We start from the raw sequence: 19,561 nt of genomic DNA, 5'->3' as shown, positions 1-19,561 counted from the left end.
GGCACACTGGGAACGAAATTAACGGGAGGTCTGACGGCTAGGGGAGGGGGGGGTTCAATATCTTAGTAGTGAAGAGATCTCGGGGTCTCGCACTGCGCCATTCGGCTGAGGCACGCCTCGGTCCGCAGCAGCTGCAGCCGGGAGAGCCCTTACCTCTGCCGCTCTTGCTCAGGCCTCCAGTGTCGCTGCCGCCTCCGCGGCTTCAGCCCAGCCCCACCCCGCCCTGCACTCCTGCTGCCTTCGCCGCTGCCCCGACCTCCACCGCTGCCACCCAAGCATCCGTGAGTCATTTTCGGCCCATCTCTGTGCGCGCGGTAGTCACCACGCTAAGCGGTTTGCAGGCTTGCAGAATGGCAGAAGCGGATCCTAACAGGGTCTCGGGAGCTGCGGCCCAGGGGGTGGATGAAGAGATGGTGGCTAGCTCGTCTAGCGATTCTGGGGAAGAATCTGACAGCAGCAGCAGCAGCAGCAGCTCTAGCAGCAGCACTAGTTGCAGCAGCAGCAGTAGCAGCAGCAGCAGCAATAGCCGCAGCCGTTTCTATAGAAAGAAGAGGGTACCTGGGCCTTCCAGAAGGGCGCGGCGGGCTCCGTCGGGTAGAAGTTTCGTGGATCAGCTGCCTCGGGCAGTTAGAAATCGTGTGCAGGCGCTCAGAAATATTCAAGATGAATGTGACAAGGTAGACGCCCTGTTCTTAAAGGCAATTCACGAGCTCGAAAGAAAATATGCCGAACTCAATAGGCCTCTGTATGATCGGCGATTCCAAATCATCAATGCAGAATATGAGCCCACGGAGGAAGAATGTGAATGGAATTCGGAGGATGAGGTGTTTAGCAGTGATGAGGAAGTGCAGGAAGAGGGCCCTAGTGAAATGCCTGCCTTAGAGGGTGAGGAAGAAGAGGACCCAAAACCAAAACCTGAGGTCAAGGCTGAAGAAAATGCAGCCCCTAAAGAAAATCCCGAGGCAAAGGCTGAAGAAAGAGCAGAGTCTAAAGATGCTCTGGAGGCCAAGCCTGAAGTAAAGGAAGATCCAAAAGAAGCCCCCCAAGCAAAGGCAGAAGACAGAGAGCAGCCTAAAGCAACAGAGGCGACTAAGGCCAGGGTTGCTGTAAAAGAAGCTCCTAAAAGAATTCCTGAGGTCAGGCCTAAAGAAAGGGCTCTGAAAAGAGCTCGCAAAGGAAAGCCTAAAAGAGAAGATCCTAAAGGCATTCCCGACTATTGGCTGACTGTCTTAAAGAATGTTGACAAGCTGGGACCCATGATTCAGAAGTATGATGAGCCCATTCTGAAGTTCCTGTCAGATGTTAGCCTGAAGTTCTCAAAACCTGGCCGGCCTATAAGTTACACATTTGAGTTTTGCTTCCTACCCAATCCATACTTCAGAAATGAGGTGCTGACCAAGACATATATAATAAAGTCAAAGCCAGATCACAATGATCCCTTCTTCTCCTGGGGCTGGGAAATCCAAGATTGCAAAGGCTGTAAGATAGATTGGAGAAGAGGAAAGGATGTTACAGTCACAACCGCCCGGAGTCGCACAACTGCCACTGGTGAAGTTGCAACCCAGCCAAGAGTGGTTCCTAATGCATCATTCTTCAATTTCTTTAGCCCTCCTGAGATTCCTACCATAGGGAAGCTTGAACCCAGAGAAGATGCCATCCTTGATGAGGACTTTGAAATTGGTCAAATTTTACATGATAACGTCATCCTGAAATCTATCTATTACTACACAGGAGAAGTCAAAGATACCTATGATGTTGGTAAAGATTATGGAAACAGGAAATATCGAAAATAAAAAAGAGTCTGCCTGAAAGAATTTTCGAGAGTCTCAAATATCAAACAAAAGTGAAGCAGGTTTATATAGCCTTGAAAAGAAAACCTGCCATATAACCTCAACACTAGAATTCCTCACAGTCTTGTGTTGTCATATTTTCTTGGTAGCCTAAAATATTGTCCTAAAGTGTCTAAGTATCAGTTTATTCTATCTAGTCTGTTGTAGTGTAATATTCTTCAAAATATGTAAACTGCTGTCAATTATCTAAAGCATGTTAGTTTGGTGCTACAGAGTTTTGATTTCTGTGAAGTACTTTTGTCATGTTCCTCTTAGAATGTAGCTGTGAAAACTGTCAGAATTGTTAACTGAGACAAATACTTGCTTGAAAAAAACAAAGTTCCTGGCGTATCAATGCAAGCTTTTTTTTTTTTTCAGCCCAGACGGCTAAGGGTTTAAATCTGCTTGTACTAGCTATGCCTTCATTACTCTGCTATAGAAATACAGTATTAAACTAACTAGAACAATGCATTGTGGAAATTTGACTGCTTGAAAAAAATAGCATACATTTAACAATGTCCATCAAAACCATATATGATAGGACTGAGCTTGTTAATGTGACATAGTGCTTTATAAATTTAAGCATAATGGAGTTATTGTTTACCACTGAGGTGTTAATATGACTATTTAAAACAAAGTTTGCTCATCTTATCCTGTGTAACTGTAAACTGAAGGTACTAACCACATTTTCTTTGTAATATGTTCTACTTTGCCTTCCGCTGGAAAGAATCACCTTACATCATTTGGTATTTTTTTTCCATGTTCTTCTGTTCCGACATAACATAAATAAACATCAAATAAAGTGTATCATGCTATAAAAATCTACCATTATCTCCTCATTATAAAAATATACTTATTATAGAAAAAGTAGAGAATCCTGAGGAAAAGGGACATTTAGAAGTATATAACTATAATTAACATTCTGATGCATTTCTCAGATCTTAGCTCTTTTTTGCAGGATACACATTCAAGTGATCAGAGAGAAATGGGACAAGGGAGGAGGTTAAAATGAGGGAATGAGGAAGAGAAGGGGAAGTGGGAATGGAGAGGGGGTAGAAGTAGGGAAGTTGGGTAGGGAGAAGAGGGAGGGAGGGGAAGAAGGTGAAAGGGAGGTGAAATAAGAGGGTGGGAGGGAGGATGATGGGAAAGGAGAAGAGACAGGGAAGGGAGCAGGGTGGAGGGAAGGGAGGGAGAGGGCAGGAGGGGAAAGGGAGGAGGATGGGATGTGCAAAGGAAGAGAAGTTGAAATGAGGAAAGGGGGTAAGGCAGGTGTGCCTCACCCTGAAAGGACATCTATATAAGCTGTTGCTTTAACTTCCAAGAGTAGGATGGGTAAATGACCCAGGCCCACCTTCCCCCATGACTTGGGAGGATGTCTCACTCCCAAGTGTCGTTTATTTTTCCTTGTAGGTGACATTATGCTTTCACCCCTTCTGCACCATTCAGCTGCTTACAGGGTAATTTCAACCTGAGATTTTGGTATGAGATTTTAGTGTGAGGAGGAGGCCCCTTAAACTCAGTTTACCAGAAAGTTTTGCACTGGGCCCAAAGTCACAAAGCACAACAAATAGCTTTATTTCACATTGATCATTTCCCCAACTGCATATATATCCCTTCAAGACCTTACATGAAAGGGCTGTGGTAGGAGGAAGACAGGATTTGGGATTTCTGGGTCTCTAGGAATAAAATTACCTGCTAGTCTTCCCAGATCTCTCTCTCTCTCATTCTCTCTCTATATATACATATATATGGTATACAGTATCTTTCATTTATCCCTGCTTAACAATAATCCCCCATGTCTATAACTATAAAAATATTCCAACCCATGAAATATATATCTAACTAATCATGCATGTTTGGATATTTAGGTTTGGATTTATACAAAACCAGGAAGCAAATTACTGCTTTTAGCAAAAGCATTCAATTCTGAGAGTGTCTTTGTTTTTAGTTCTGAGATTTTTGCATCCATCTAGAAGGAGTGTGGCAGCAGATTTACTCATACGCCAACATAAAAATGAAGACTATCATACATAGCATGTACCTAACTGCTGCAGAAGTTCTCAAATTGGATATATACTGTGCTTACCAGACATCACAAATAGTAGAGCCCTTAAAATTTCTACATGGAATTAAGCATCCTTATTGCATCCTAGAACACTTAAGGAAGTATTTAGCCCCTTCGCGCTCTGTATTTTCCACTGCTAAAGGAACTGTTGTCATTATAGAATCTTTGCAAAATAGAAGCAGAAATGCAGATAATAAGTCATTCAGAAGCACACTACAGGAAGACATGTCTTGTATATAGATTGGTGTATTTTCTCCCAGTCCTTCACTTGATTAGGTTTTATCACAAGTTCTTGGCTCTAATCAGGTTGGGCGGGTGTAAGAAGCTAATTGGTAAGAAGTTTATTGGTATTTTTACCTTTTCAGGTTATGTCATGGGTAGGGGGTGGGGAGCGGGCAGGTTTCAAGGATTTTTGAATCAAGTAAGCTAGGATTCCGGAAATGCAAGCGGTGGGTGGTGGGTGCTTCAACCACCTAGGCTAAGTCAAAGGTGAATAGAGCCGGGAAACCGATGGGCTTGCGCGTTGGTTGGGCTGCAGGTTTGTTCATCCCACGCGCTCAGCCAATGAATGATGCCAGAAAGAAGAGCCGACTTGGAACCAAACTCCGGGGCAGGGGGAGAGGGCGTGAGAAGACTTTTAAGGGGGTCTTCCCGCGTGCCTTCTAACCGGTGTGCTGTTTCCTTTTGCTGAGTCAGGGCTGAGGCCGGCGGATCCCTTCTCCAGTCCCCAGCCGGACCAAAGAGGTCGTCTCCTCCGCCGCCGCCGCCGCGGGCATCCCCGCCTTCTCATTTGTGAGTTTTTCGCTTCCTGAATTGGGCTCAGAGCCTCCGGGGCCTTTATTCGTAAACTTTTTTTTTTTGTTGCTGTTGTTGTTTTCCTTTAACCTGGCAGACTCAAATAAGGAGGGGCTTTTCCTGAGTAGCAGCAGTGGCTGCAATAGAGGTCGTGGAAGAGATTTGTCGAGCAAAGTGAAGAAAGGGTAACGGGATGAATCAGATGATACAAATGCCCCCATTCTGAGGGCCTAAAGAGAAGGGCGTCCTTGCCCTCCGAAAGCTTCAGGGGGTCAAGTGATAAGGTAGATGCTGAATTTGAAAAGATACTGCAGGCTTTTGCAAAAAGGATAAATCCTCTTGTTTAGGTGTTTGTGCCCACCAGCCCAAGGATTAGGACAACCTGCTGTATAATAACTTCAACAAACGTGTGCATTACTTCAAATTATGTTTTGTATTTTTTGTGGAGTATATTTTTTAAATTTAAAAAACGAAATATATAAGTATCAAAACAGCGTTTAGAAGTATAGTTTTCAAAAGATGGAAACAAAAAAATTCTCTAAAGCATCTGTAGTTTAGTCCTTATGATATTTTTGTCATATAACCTTTAGAGAGTAACTGGAAAAACTATCAGAACTTTTCAATAAAGCTAATAGTTACTTGGGGGAAAAAACGTCCTTTGAAGAGCCCATTCGCGTGTGCTTTGCCTCCACCTCCGAAGTAGGGAGGGCTTAAATTTTAACTTGGACCAGGTGTACCTTCATTACTGTTCTATAAATTGTGTATTATTTATCATTCTATGGTGCATTACAAAATGTTGTCACTTGGATAAAGTAGCATAAAGAATTGTTAATAACACATGGATAACAAGTTTCCTAGATTGATTTTGAATTTTATATGACACAGTGATTTATATGAAAATAAACATAAGCTCTTATCTCCTACTATGTTGCTAGTAGAAGTTAATGTTTGCAAGTGGTTTTGTCAACTTTTACTCGAGTTATGTAAACTAAAGTAATTAAATGTTTTCTTTGTAGTATGCTTCACTGAAAGTTGTCACTTTATTATAATTTTTACATCATCTGATTATAAAAATGTTCTTTACAGAAAATGTGGAAAACATACTGAAAAGTATAAAAGGTATTTTTAAACAATTCCGTGACCACATTTTACCTGAAAAGGAAATACCTAAATCTATCTTAATTAACATAACTACTATTCCATCCCTTTCACTTTGCATTTAATATATTTTGGAATCCTTTCTATCTCAGTTCATGTAAACTTTATTTTTTTTTAACAAACATTTCATGGATATACCATAATTTATTTCATCAGTTTCTTATGGACATTTAAGTCAGGAGCATCTTTTTCTAATGGATTGGTAATTGTAAGCACTGCCTTTGAATTAAAAATGTTGCTTATAATGAAATATTTTCCTTTTTGATTTTGTTCAGTTTTTTTTTTTCTGCAGAAGCATTTTAATGTTAATAAAGTCATATTTATCTTTTAACCCCCTTATGGATCTTGAGCATTTGGCTTAGACCTTTCCACACCAAGATTTTTTTTTTTTTTTGATTGCTTTATGTTTTCCTCCTTGAATACTCTTATTGTTTCATTTAAAGTTTTAGTCTTTCTGGAATAATTTTTATATAAGGACTGAGGTAGCTATACACTTTTTTCTCTCAACACAACGAATCAGTTGTTTGGACACCATTTATTGAATATTGAATATCTAATATAATTAATTGCTGCCTTTATTATATAATCCATTCCCTTATGTGTCTATTTCTGAACTGTTTTGTTCAGAAGTTTTATTTCTTGTGCCAGAAATCTTCTAAAACAAACTTCTCATAAACATTTTACTATCTGGTAAAAATAGTTACTTATAAAACTTTGTTTTAGGGAGTTCCCATCGTGGCTCAGCAGTAATGAACCTGACTGGTATCCAGGAGGACCGGGTTCGATCCCTGGCCTCAGCTGTGGTGTAGTTTGAAGATGTGGTTTGGATCCTGCATTGCCTGTGGTGTAGGCCGGCTCAGATTCGACTCCTAGCCTGGGAACTTCCATATGCCAAGCGTGTGGCCCTAAAAAGAAAAAAAAAAAACACAAAACTTTGTTTTTAAGATGGGGGGGTCAAGTATTTTCACCAGTTCATTTTCCCAGATGAATTGCAGTATCCCTTTTTTTCTGGCTCCCTCCCTAAAGCCCATGGGTATTTTGATTAAAGTTTGTTTCAATTTATAGATTCATTTATAGAGAATCAGGAATTTCCTATTATTCAGTTTTTTATCCAAGGACAAGCAGTGTCTTTCCATTTAATCAAGTATGTTTTTATATCCTTCCTTAGACTTTTAAAGTTTACCTGTTGAAATATGCTTTTAAAAAATATTGAGAACCAGTTCTTCACTTTCTTCTTCCTTCGCCTTTTGCTTATGCTTCTCTGCTTCTTCTTCTTTTTTTTTTTTTTTTTTAAATTTCTTGGCCACTCCTAGGCCAAGGGGAAGTTCCCAGGCCAGGGATTGAACCCACAGATCCAAGCCACAGAAGTGACAACACTGGATTCTTAACCCACTGTGCAACAAGGGAACTCCTCTGCTTATTTTTAAATCATTTGTGCTAGGCATTGTCCCTTTTTTCAGCTTTGAATGGGAGCAACTCTTTGCTGAAGTGAGATGTTTGATGAGATGGGAGGAAATTAACTTGAGCATCTCAGAAACTTCAATTCAGGTTTATCTCATATCATTCTCTCTCCAAATTGCTATATATATATACATATATATATATATACATACATACATATATATATACATACATACATATATATATACACATACATACATACATATATATATATATATATATATCTGCCAGAGGCCATTTCTCTCTTCAGTTTATGATATTCTCTCCTTTCTCAGCCCTCACCAGAGCCCGCTTTGGAATGAGCAGGTTAGCATGACTCAGTGAAATGTCTTGAGTTAGAGGTGTTCTGTGGCAATCTTGTACTTAATTTCTGCTCAACAGACTGGCTATCATCTGTGGAATTACTCCTTGGCATATTCCTCTCCTCATGTTGAAGCAGTCTCTAGAGGCTCTCAGGAAATGGAGATGATATGCTGGTAGTTACTCTTTAACTTCAGCTCCCCTTTTGTTCTGTGTTATGGGGCTGTTTCCTGAAGGGGTCATTTCCTGCTGCTTTTGGTGTCTGCTACAGGCCTAAATCACTTAAGGGAAAATAAGCATTAGCTCAGAGACCTGCGTTTTTCTTTTTTGGTTCAAATTTCATTCTAAGTGGAAGATGCTCTTTCCAGTGTGTGGCTTGGGATTGTGGCTCTTTCTTTGATTTGAAGGTCATCTCTGCCTTTAATCTTTATTCAGGGAATTCTGATGCACAGGCAGAATTGAAAACCACAGAGCACTGGGGAGGGGAATCTCCAAAAGAGGAAAGAGTGTGTCGTGTTCTCTGGATGCATTGACTTCAGAAAATTTTTCTGCAGCACAGCTATTAACAATTCTCCTTAACTTTTAGTGTTCCTGAAATACCAGTTTGGGACTTTGGCCTTGACCAAATAGGTAAACTTGCCCAGATTTGTAAAAGGATCATTAATCGACATTAAACAATTTTATTTTGAGAAAATTAAAGACTCACAGAAAGCTGCAAAAATAGTACAGAAAAGTACTGTGCACCCTTTACCCAGCCACCTCTAATGGTAACACATATGACCATAGTATAATAATACCCAAACCAAGAAGCTGACATTGGTACAATCAACAGACCTCATTCAGATTTTATTAGATTTCCCATGCATTCCTGTGTGTGTATGTGAGTGTGTATGTAGTTCTATGTCATTTTATCACATGCATAGATTCATGAAACTACCCTAAAATCAATTCAAAACTATTTCATTACCAACCACAATGAAACCCCCTCATTCTAACTTCCTCTCGGGTCCCTAAATTCTGACAACTATTTTTTTTTTTTTTTTTTGTCTTTTTGCTATTTCTTTGGGCCGCTCCCCCGGCATATGGAGGTTCCCAGGCTAGGGGTCGAATCGGAGCTGTAGCCCCTGGCCTACGCCAGAGCCAGAGCAACTCGGGATCTGAGCCGCGTCCACAACCCACACCACAGCTCACTGCAACGCCGGATCACCAACCCACTGAGCAAGGGCAGGGACCGAACCCACAACCTCATGGTTCCTAGTCGGATTCGCTAACCACTGCGCCACGACGGGAACTCCCATAGCTAGGCTTTAAACTTGGCAATCTGACTCTCCTCTATGTTCTTAACTGCTCTATTATATGACCTCTCTCCCATGCTGTACAATCTAGAGAAGCACATTGTCCATACTCAGGACTAAAAGAAATAAGTACAACCTGGAAGGAAAGGGGATGCCCATCTATAGAGGAAAACTAAGAATTTCAACTTACCCAGAAGTGGTGCCCACTGAATCCACTTGTAGCTCATTTCTGAGAAACATTAAGTTTATAGCTTAGTGACACCTCCGGGTAGGAGTTACCCTCTAGGTCATATCCAACATACACAGGGTGAAATTTACATCATACAACTATTACAGTTTTACCTTTCCAACCTCCCTGTCTGCTTTCCTGTAGTTGGCAGCAATAAAGAGCCTTTAAATCAGTAGGTGTAAGAAGGAAAAAGAAGCTGAAGAGAGATTTATTCCTAAAGGCATTCTTGAGCAGAACCCAAAGGGAAATTTACAGATATTATTATAGAGGATGAAAGCACGGATTGGAAGTCTAATAGGTTTGGTGTTAACTCTACTTTTTTCACTTATGTGACCCTATGCAAGTTGCTTAGCCCCTGTAATCCTCAGCTTTCCTATCTATACAATGGGACTGTTACCTGACTGCTTCATAGAATAATTGCAAGGCTTAAGACTTTATCAAGCACTTAGAGTGTTTGGCATGCAATAACCATTCAAATTAAAATTTTATTGCTATAGTTAGGATAACTGAGTTTTATTTGGCAATCCTAGGTAAAGATACCATGATACTAAAGATAGTAATGTTGGTATTTTCTCACCCCGGTTTGTCTGTCTTCAAGGAAGAAAATTTTTCTTTCATGGATTTCAGGTCACTCCTCCTATTTCTGCCTTGGATTGTCTCTCCCTAATCAGCTCTAAACTGATTCCTGGTAAACACCTACCTGCCTGCATCATCCCTATATCTTCAGTCGTTGAAGGTCATTTTGAATTTTTATTTATTCCTCCAAGGAGTGAGTGCACTACCAAGTATGTTGCCTACACCAAAGTCTATGACATGAACTTTTTTCTTTAGTAATTTTGAATAGAACTGGTCCATTTCTAGACTCCTGGCATGCATTTATACGTAAGATAGTGATTTACAAACTATTTCTAGTGTGGATTGCTTTCCTCACTACCTCCTCTAGTTTTTGCTTGTTTGTTGTTTTGGGGGCGGCTTTTTTTGGCTACACCTGTGGCCTGTGGAAATTCCCAGGCTAGGGATCAAACCCAGGCCACAGCAGTGACCCAAGCTGCTGCAGTGAAAACACCTGATCCTCAACACACTACACCACAGGGAATTCCAGGCTCCTCTAGTTTTGGCCAGGGTAGAAGTCAAGACAGAAATTTTTTTGTCGTGGTTTCTAAAAAATGTACTTTTGGTGAGGAAATTCATTTGTAAGAATTGCTTGCAGAAATTTTACCGAACACTAGAGGTGAAAGGCAATGAATGAATGACATACCAGATGGTATCTACTTAGAACATTTTCATCACACCCCATAGGAAATGAAATTCGAGGAAAGTAAAAATCTTTCTGGTAATATTTTCCTTAAACTGTTACCACTATTTACAACTTTAGGTAAAATATTACAATGTTAGAACTGCTGAAATTGGTATTAACTCACACCAGCCTGTCTTGCTTTAAGGGAGAATGTCCCTTTCAATCCAATAAAAATAAGGTTTATGGGCTAAGATGCATTACTTAGAATTATTTAGGTGTAATTCAAGTTTTAATGGAGTTTGTCAGTCCTTGGATTGAAAGACAAGTAAAAAAAATGCACCGGTGCAAATATTTAAATATTTTTTCACTATTTTTGGCTAGGTTCAGGGTGCTAGGAAAACATTTTACCAAGTGTAATATACTTTTAAATATTGGAAAAGTTGTATTTTCACAGCATAATTAATGTGTCATAATTAATGTCATAATTAATGTGTCAGCAGGTTGTTGGAAATGCTTTTGCAGGAAGGAAGACTACAGCTGTATTTAATTATGCTGAAGCACTAGAGAAAGAATGTAGCTCTTTAAAAAAATCTCTAGATGATGAGATTTTGTGAAAATGAATCCTGACTTTCCTGCAATTGAATCTATACTAAATGAACAATCTCTAAACAGCACATGAGAAAGTATCAGAAAATGTCTCTAGCTTAGGTTGATTTTCTGAACACCTATTTTGGAAATAAGTTAGATCTTTTCGAATGTTATGTTTAGGTTTGCTTAGCTTGTGTTATTAAATATTCTCAATAGTATAATTATTAGTGATAAAAGTAAATTTATAAGACCCAACAAAACAAGTGCTATGTATTAAAACTACATGTTTGGAGAAATATTAACCCAACAATTTGATTTTTATTTAAAGACTTTTTCATGAGAGAGCAAGAACTTGCAAATAGTATTGGCATACCTCGATTACCATAATATTTATATGCAAAAAGAGAATGTTAATTGTTTTATTTGATGCAGAAACACTTATTTCATATTAAGTATGGCTTAAATATCTGTCTTAATATTATCATCTTTCTCATAGTAAACAAAATGTATTTGTGTATAGTAAAGTGCACTTGAGTCAAAGTTTCATTTATTCAGGGCAGATAAAAATATTCTTATCCATCGAAAATGAATTCAGTGACTTAAAAAATAGCAGAATTGGTTGATGTTGAAGATCTTTTGCTTAGCTTGTCTTCTCTATCCAGTAACCTGTTTTGTGATAATTTTCCTGATGGTACTTTGTGCCTAAGGAAAGGTGGAAGAGAGAATACCAGGTGACATTTCTCATCCAATTTTAGCATGTGTCTTGATATTTTCTATTTAAAATCATACTAATGCCATTTATAAAACAGTGTATAAGATGACTGACAAACTTAAGGAAAAACTATAAAGGAAATGAATAAACAATTTAGAAAAACATTTTTATATGATCTTAATCTTTTTGCTAATAAATATGAAAAACACTCATCTGTATAACTAATAAAAAGATGAAACTTAAAATAGATGTAAATTAAAATAAGTTAACTGCTATTTACCTGTTTTGTTGGTGAAAGTAAAATATAAAAATTCCCATCATTGTGCTATGCCCAGCCATGTGCTGCAAGTAAAGAAAATGCCCATCCACATGCTGCAAGTGGAAAGGGATAATGGTCCATACACATTTTTAGGAATATGATTTAGCAATACTTAATAAAAACTTTCAAAATGTGTGTACTCTTTCACCTAGAAAATCTTCAAGAAATTTATCTTGAGGAAATAATAGTGAGCAAAAACAATTGTAAAAGTGTTCATTTTGGTTTTGCTTACAATACTGAAATGTCTGAAACAATTTAAATGTTCAAAAAGGGGGGTTTGGTTTATAAGCTATTGTTCATTCATACAGTTGAATAATGTAAAGGCATTTAAAGTAATAATGTAGATCTATCCTGACATTGAAAGATAGGTAAGATAAATTGTTCAATGAAAAGTTCTCAAAAGTATGGAAATGTATGTATATATACATAAATTATGTATAGTACACCAAAATACTGGTAGTGGTTAATCTATATGCAATGGAGTTATAGGTACTTTATAGTCATGATTTTTGTATTCCAAATTTTATATAATGATCAGAAGTTACTGTTGGAATCGGAAAAGAGATAGCGGGAGAAACAGGAACATTTTAGAATTATAGACAATTATGTGGAGCTTACAGAAACATAGGGAATTGTGTAGGTGCTATATAGGCACGTCTTTGAGCTATGCATTATTAGAAGCTAATTTTTAAAATAATATATGAAGAGCATACACACAAGCATTGTTCCCTTCCAGTGATGACCTTACGACTAAGTAATTATTCCAGTTATGCTGACACTAACAGAATGTTAAAGATGATCTACTTCTTCATTTTATAGGTGAGAAATCTTGGGCTCATTGCATCTAAATACTTTCCCAGGTCACAAAACAACTAGGTAATGAGAAGCCCACAAAACCATGCTGCTTTCCCTTTCCATTTTTTCGGATAATTATCCAAAAAAAAAAAAAATCCTATCTTTTTTTTAATAATTACTATCAAACCAAGTTTTCCAATCTCTGACTTCAATGACTGCTTTTCCTTTTAAATACCCAAATAACCTAGCCTCAGCCTTCCTTCCCTCATGTAACCTGACTAAGCTAACCAAGTAACCTAGTTTCCTTTCCCAAATATTTCCAAGAAACGCTAGAGAGTGCTTGGTTATAGGGTCCAAAAGTATGTCTGCTGGTTCCTTATCAATTCTTAGGGCAAATGCTTCAGACTTTTCTACTGGTCTTATTGTGCTGTCTCATGACTACTTCACTCCATGCTGCTGTCTCTTACCCCAATCCACATTATACTAAGAGCTAACACATCACACTAAAAAGTAAATCCCTTAAACATAGTTCATACCTGACCCTTATGCTTAAGAAAACTTTATTGATGGTTTGGGAATAGCAGAAGAAAATTATCAGACAGAAAAGGGAAATTTTAAAACTAGCCATCAGAGATACGTTGTTTGTGCCTTTGCACAGGAGTCCCCAAATGGCAGTCCTCCCTGATGCCATACATGTTGCAAGGGCCAACTTATTTCTGACACTGGAGCCCCTTGGCGCTCTCCTTTACACGTGACTAGGGTTTACTTGGGGATTGGCAAAAAAAAGGAGTATCTTCCTTTCTTGAAATGGTCTGTTGTTATCCCAGGGGGAAAGTTGAAACTCTCATTTCCTTCATTAGAAACTCCACCCTTGCCACAACTGGTCTAGCCACCATGTTCCAGATAAAAGTTATAATAGCATATTTCTCAGTCTGGACTATTTATATATATATGTCGAGTATGTGAATTTCCTTCTGTGAACCAACAAAGGATTTTTAATTTCAGGGCCTTCACTATTTTTTCAACTGCTTCTTTTTATATTTCAGATTCTCTCTCTCTCTCTTTTTTTTTTTTAAGTATTCTACTTTTTGTCTAGCTTTGTCTACCTTCACTCCTCTTTCACTTTTTTCACCTGTTCCCTTGTTTGGGCTTCCTGGATAAATGTTTAAATCAGTTTTGGCTTGGGACTCCTTTTTTTTTTTTTTTTTTTTTTTTTTTGGTCTTTTTTTGGTCTTTTTTTGTCTTTTCCAGGACCGCACCTGCAGCATATGGAGGTTCCCAGGCTAGGGGTTTAATTGGAGCTGTGGCCACAGGCCTGCGCCAGAGCCACAGCAACGTGAGATCTGAGCCTCATCTGCGACCTACACCACAGCTCACGGCAATGCTGGATCCTCAACTTACTGAGTGAGGCCAGGGATTGAACCCTCAACCTCATGGTTCCTAGTCAGATTCATTAACCACTGAGCCACAATGGGAACTCTTTTTTTTTTTAATTTAATTTTATTTATTTTTCCCTTTAAAATTTTTTTAAAATTATAGCTGATTTACAATGGTCTATCAATTTCTCCTGTAGAGTAAAATGACCCAGTTATACATTTATATACATTCTTTTTCTCATTATCTTCCATCATGTTCCATCAGAAGTGACTGGATATAGTTCCCTGTGCTATACAGCAGGACCTAGTTGCTTATCTACTGTAAATACAATAGTTCGCATCTACTAATCCCAAACTCCCAATCTATCCCACTCCCTCCCCTCCCCTTTGGCAACCAAAAGTCTGTTCTCTATGTCCATGAGTTTGTTTCTGTTCTGTAGATAAGTTCATTTGTGCCATATTTTAGATTCCACATGTAAGTGATATAATATGGTATTTGTCTTTCTCTTTCTGACTTACTTCACTTAATATGAGAGTCTCTAGTTCCATCCATGTTGCTGCAAATGGCATTATTTTGTTCTTTTTTATGACTGAGTAGTACTCCATTATGTATATGTACCACACACTCCTCACGATTTCTGATTTTGGTAGCATATTTTTGCATGGATGATTTCCTGCCTTTACTGTATATATACCTTTACTGGTGAGCCTTGTCATTTGTGATATTTTTGTTTCTAGTTGTGGCCTTTTCTTTTCTGCCTAGAGAAGTTCCTTTAGTATTTGTTGTAAGGCTGGTTTAGTGTTGCTGAATTCTCTTAGCTTTTGCTTATCTGTGAAGGTTTTGATTTCTCCTTCCAATCTGAATGAGAGCCTTGCTGGGTAAAGTAATCTTGGTTGGAGGTTTTTTCCTTTCATCATGTTAGGTATATCATTCCACTCCCTTCTGGCCTGCAGAGTTTCTGCTGAAAAATCTGCCTATAACCTTATTGGGGTTCCATTGTATATTATTTTTTTCTTTTCCCTAGCTGCTTTCAATATTTTCTCTGTCTTTAATTTTGGTCTGTTTGATTAATATGTGTCTCAGGGTGTTCCTTCCTGGGTTGGTTTATTTTATGTGGTACTTATGGTGCTTCCTGGATTTGAGTGAGTGGTTCCTTTCCCATGTTAGGGAATTTTTCGGCTATTATCTCTTCAAATATGTTTTCTGTCCCTTTCCCTCTCTCTTCTCCTTCTCACATCCCTATCATACGGATGTTGGTGTGTTTAATGTTGTCCCATTTCTTTTTAATCTTTTTTCTCTTTTCTGTTCCACATCAGTGATTTCCACTGGTCTGTCCTCCACCTTGCTTATTCATTCTTCTGCCTCCTGTATTCTGCTGTTGGTTGCTTCTGATGAATGTTTTATTTCAGTTACTGTATTTTGCATCTCTGCTTCCTTAATTTTTTTTTTTTTTGTCTTTTTGCCTTTTCTAGGGCCACACCTGTGGCATATGGAGGTTCCCAGGCTAGGGGTCTAATCCAAGCTGTAGCTGCCAAGCCTGCGCCAGAGCCACAGCAATGCAGAATCCGAGCCGCACATGCAACCTACACCACAGCTCACAGCAATGCCAGATCCTTAACCCACTGAGCAATGCCAGGGATTGAACCTGCAACCTCATGGTTCTTAGTCAGATTTGTTAACCACTGAGCCATGATGGAAACTCATGCTCACTTAAATTTTAAATATTATATTTCTTTGCTCAATATTTCTGTAAATGATCAATTCTTGCCTCCAGTTTATTTCCAATGTCTTGCATCATCTTCAGCATCATCAGTCTAAAGTGTTTTTTCTGGAGGCTGATAATCTCCAGGTCATTTAGCTGTTTTTTTGGGGGTATTTTCTTGCTTCCTTATCTGAGTTATAGTTTTCTGCCTTTTCATTTTTATAGGTTCTTGGTGTGGTGACCTTTTTACAGATAATAGAGTTGTAGCCTCTTTTACTTCTGATGTCTGCCCCCCTTGTGGCTGAAATTGGTGTGGGGGCTTGCTGTAGGCTTCCTGATGGGAGGGACTGGTGCCTGCCCACTGGTAGGTGAGGCTGATTCCTATCCCTCTGTTGTGTGGGGCTTTGTCTATAGGTGAGATTAGAAGTGGCTGTGTGCCTGGGTTGTCTTTTGGCAGCCTGTTTCCTGATGGGGGGGTGTGTTCCCACCTGGATTATTGTTTGGCCTGGGGCTTCTTAGCACTGATGGGTGGGGCTGGATTTTCCCAAAATGGGCACCTCCAGAGGAACACACACTGGTGAACATTCCCATGAGCTTTGCCTCCGATGTCTTTCACCCACAAAGAGCCACAGTCACACTCTGTCTTCCCAGGAGATCTTCCAAGAACTTCAGTCAAGTCTGACCTAGATTCCTATGGAGCCTCTGCTTTGCCCTGGGACCCAGTGCACATGAAAGCCCGTGTGCACCTTTCAAGAATGGGGTCTCTGTTTCCCCTAGTCCTGTGGAGCTCCTGCCCACAAGCCCCAGTGGCCTTCAATGCCAAATACTCTGGGGGCTCTTTCTCCTGATGTCAGTTCCCTAGGTATGGGGCTCAGACCTCTCACTCCTGTAGGTGTCTCTGTGATACTGTTGCTTTCCAGTCTTGGACTTCCCACCCAGCAGGTATGGGGTTGTTTATATCATGTAATTGCTCCTCTTATCTTTTGATGTGGCCTCCTCTTTGTCTTCTGGAGTAGGATATCTTTTTGAAGGTTTCCAGTCCATCTGGTTGAAGGTTGTTCAGCATTTGGTTGTAATTTTGTTGTTTTTATCAAAGACATTGAGCTCCAGTCCTTCTCTTCTGCCATCTTAATACAGGGGTGCATGTATGTTTTTAAATGAAAGTTTTATCTGGATATATGCTCAGGATGGGGATTGGTGGATCATATGGTAGTTCTATATTTAGTTTTCCGAGGTACTTCCATCCTGTTTTCCATAGTGGTTGTACCAGTTTACATTGCCACCAACAGTGTGTATGGGGGGGGTTCCTTTTTCTCTATACCCTTGCCAGCATTTTTTTGTTGTTGACTTGTTATGGATAGCCATTCTTACAGGTGTAAGGTGGTACCTCACAGTAGTTTTTATTTGCATTTCTCTAATAATCAGTGATGTTGAACATTTTTTCATGTGCCTGTTGGCCATCCACATGTCTTTGGAGAAATGTCTTTTTAGGTCTTCTGCCCATTTTTTTTTGATTGGGTTGTTTGTTTGGGGTTTTTTGCTGTTGAGTTGTCTGAGTTGTGTTGTTTATATGTTTTGGAGATTAAGCCATTGTCAGTTGAATCTTTGCAGCTATTTTCTCACACTCCATAGGTTGTCTTTTTGTTTTTCCTTTTTTTTTTTTTTTTTTTTTTAATGGTTTCCTTTGCTCTGAAAAAGCTTGTAAGTTTGATTAGGTCCCATTGATTTATTTTTGTTTTTATTGTCTTGGGTGATTGACCTAAGAAAAACATTTGTATAGTTGATGTCAGAGAATGTTTTGCCATTGTTCTCTTCTAGGAGTTTCATGGTGTCTTGTCTTATGTTTAAGTCTTTAAGCCATTTTGAGTTTATTTTTGTGCATGGTGTGAGAGTACATTCTAGTTTCATTGATTTACATGCAGCTGTTCTGTTTTCCCAGCACCACTTGCTGAAGAGGCCGTCTTTCCCATTTTATGTTCTTGCCTCCTTTGTCAAACATTAATTGACCATAGGCTTCTGGATATATTTCTGGGTTTTCTTTTCTGTTCCATTGGTTTGTATGTTTATTTTTGCTTTTTATACCATTTTTTGGATAGTTAAATGTTATGTAATTTGTAAAGATGAAATGGAAATCTCAGCCAGGAGGATTGTTTTTACCTCTAAATGGAGTGCAATAAATTAGCAATTATTCTGGTTCTGAAAATCCCAGCTGAGAAATGACTAGCCCATAGAAATTGCTGTCTTCATAAAGACATGGAATACTCTAATAACATTACCCTCAGTGGCAGAAAATGCCTGAAAATAAATCAAACATCTCTAGTTAAGAAATGAAAATAGAGTAAATTCTGATATTGAACATAGTTTATACCTTCTTTTACATTCTTCATTTTAAGATTTAAGCTTCCCTGGTTAGGAATTGATAAGCTCTAGTTGTTTTCTGTAGTTTCTAAATACTTGAAACAACTCTATGACTTTCTGTTTAAATAATACTGAAGTAAAAGGAACCCAGCATTTTCCCTCTCCACTCTCCCTCATTCCCCTCTCTCTCCAAGATCACAGAGGAAAAAAATCAAAATCTTTTCTCCCTCCTCCAGTCTTCAAAGGTTATTATTTTGCTCTTTTCTTTTGAAAATGTCAGGTTTATAAGATAATTCACAAACATTGCAATTTACTTTTAAGATATACATTTCAATGGGTTTTGGTATATTTATAGAGTTGTGCAACTATCAACATAATCCAACATTTTCATCACCACATAGAGAAATCCTGTACCCATTAGCAGTCACTCCTTGTTCCCCTCCAGCTTTCCCTTCTGTCAGCCCTAGGAACCATGTATCTACTATCTGTCTCTATAGATTTTCCTGTTCTTGAAATTTCATATAAATGGAATCATAGAAAATGTGGCCTTTTCTGACTGGCTGCTTTCACTTAGCATAATATTTTAAATATTCAAGCATGTGTCAATACTTCACTCCTGGCCAAATGATATTCCATTGTATCATTTGGAATATTTGGATATATCATTTGGTTTGTTTCTGCTCTTTTGGCTATTATGAATAATGCATTTATGAACACTTATGTGGACATTTGTTTTCATTTCTCTCGGGTATATACCTAGGGCTGGAACTGCTAGGTCATGTGACAACCGTTTAACCTCTTGAGGAAGTGCCAGGCTACTTTCAAAAGTGGATGCACATTTTATCACCAATATATGGGAGCTCCATTTCTCCTTATCTTTGCCAACACTTATAATTCTCTCTTCTTGATTCCAGTCATTCTAGAGGGTGTGAAGTGGTTTCTTAATATGATTTTGGTTTGAATATCCTTGATGACTAATGATGTTGAGCCAGATCTAGAAGAAGGCATATAATTGTTAATTATTAATTGGCTTTTCATAGTGAAAAAGAAGAAGATCTGCTTCCATTTAATAATAATAAACATCAGTTCCAAAGCCAAATACAGATTATTCGTATATATTCTACCTCCCCCCCACACATATTTAAAAGTACTGCCTCAGTACTATTCATATAGCTCATTAAAAGTTGGGCATAACTGAGAATTTTCACTCAGGACAAGTGAAGTAACAGTCGTTTTCTTTTCCTGAACGCCATTTGCATTTTTCCTAAAGCTGAAGGATCTGCTGCATGGAAATCTTAGAAGGGAGCTGAATGACATATTTCTCCTTTTGTTCTCTATTTC

General features: G+C 38.7%; 1 protein-coding gene and 1 long non-coding RNA gene across 2 annotated transcripts in view; both read left to right on the top strand.

Annotated features, from left to right (window-relative positions):
- The first annotated feature begins 56 nt into the window (after positions 1–56).
- Positions 57–2,650, top strand: NAP1L3 (nucleosome assembly protein 1 like 3). The gene has a single exon (XM_003360391.5). The coding sequence runs from the start codon at positions 351–353 to the stop codon at positions 1,791–1,793; it is 1,443 nt and encodes a 480-aa protein (XP_003360439.1). The 5' UTR covers positions 57–350; the 3' UTR covers positions 1,794–2,650.
- Positions 2,651–4,558: 1,908 nt separating this feature from the next.
- LOC146394695 (uncharacterized) overlaps positions 4,559–19,561 on the top strand; it is a 64,038-nt gene continuing 49,035 nt past the window's right edge. Inside the window, exon 1 of the long non-coding RNA XR_014834601.1 lies at positions 4,559–4,686. This is a non-coding gene — a long non-coding RNA (uncharacterized LOC146394695). The remainder of the gene's footprint in view (positions 4,687–19,561) is intronic.

Source organism: Sus scrofa, chromosome X, assembly GCF_054392235.1.
Source record: "Sus scrofa isolate SSC_HxYL_T2T_F1_AM1 chromosome X, Sscrofa_HxYL_maternal_Yorkshire_Landrace_v2.0, whole genome shotgun sequence".
In the NCBI taxonomy this organism is placed as follows: domain Eukaryota; kingdom Metazoa; phylum Chordata; class Mammalia; order Artiodactyla; family Suidae; genus Sus; species Sus scrofa.
The sequence above is the reverse complement of the archived record's forward strand: the minus strand, read 5'-3'. Positions and strand labels throughout refer to the sequence as shown.

What these genes read in the sequence shown, in the direction of transcription:
- NAP1L3 (XM_003360391.5), top strand. Translation starts at nt 351, where the DNA reads ATGGCAGAAGCGGATCCTAACAGGGTCTCGGGAGCTGCGGCCCAGGGG.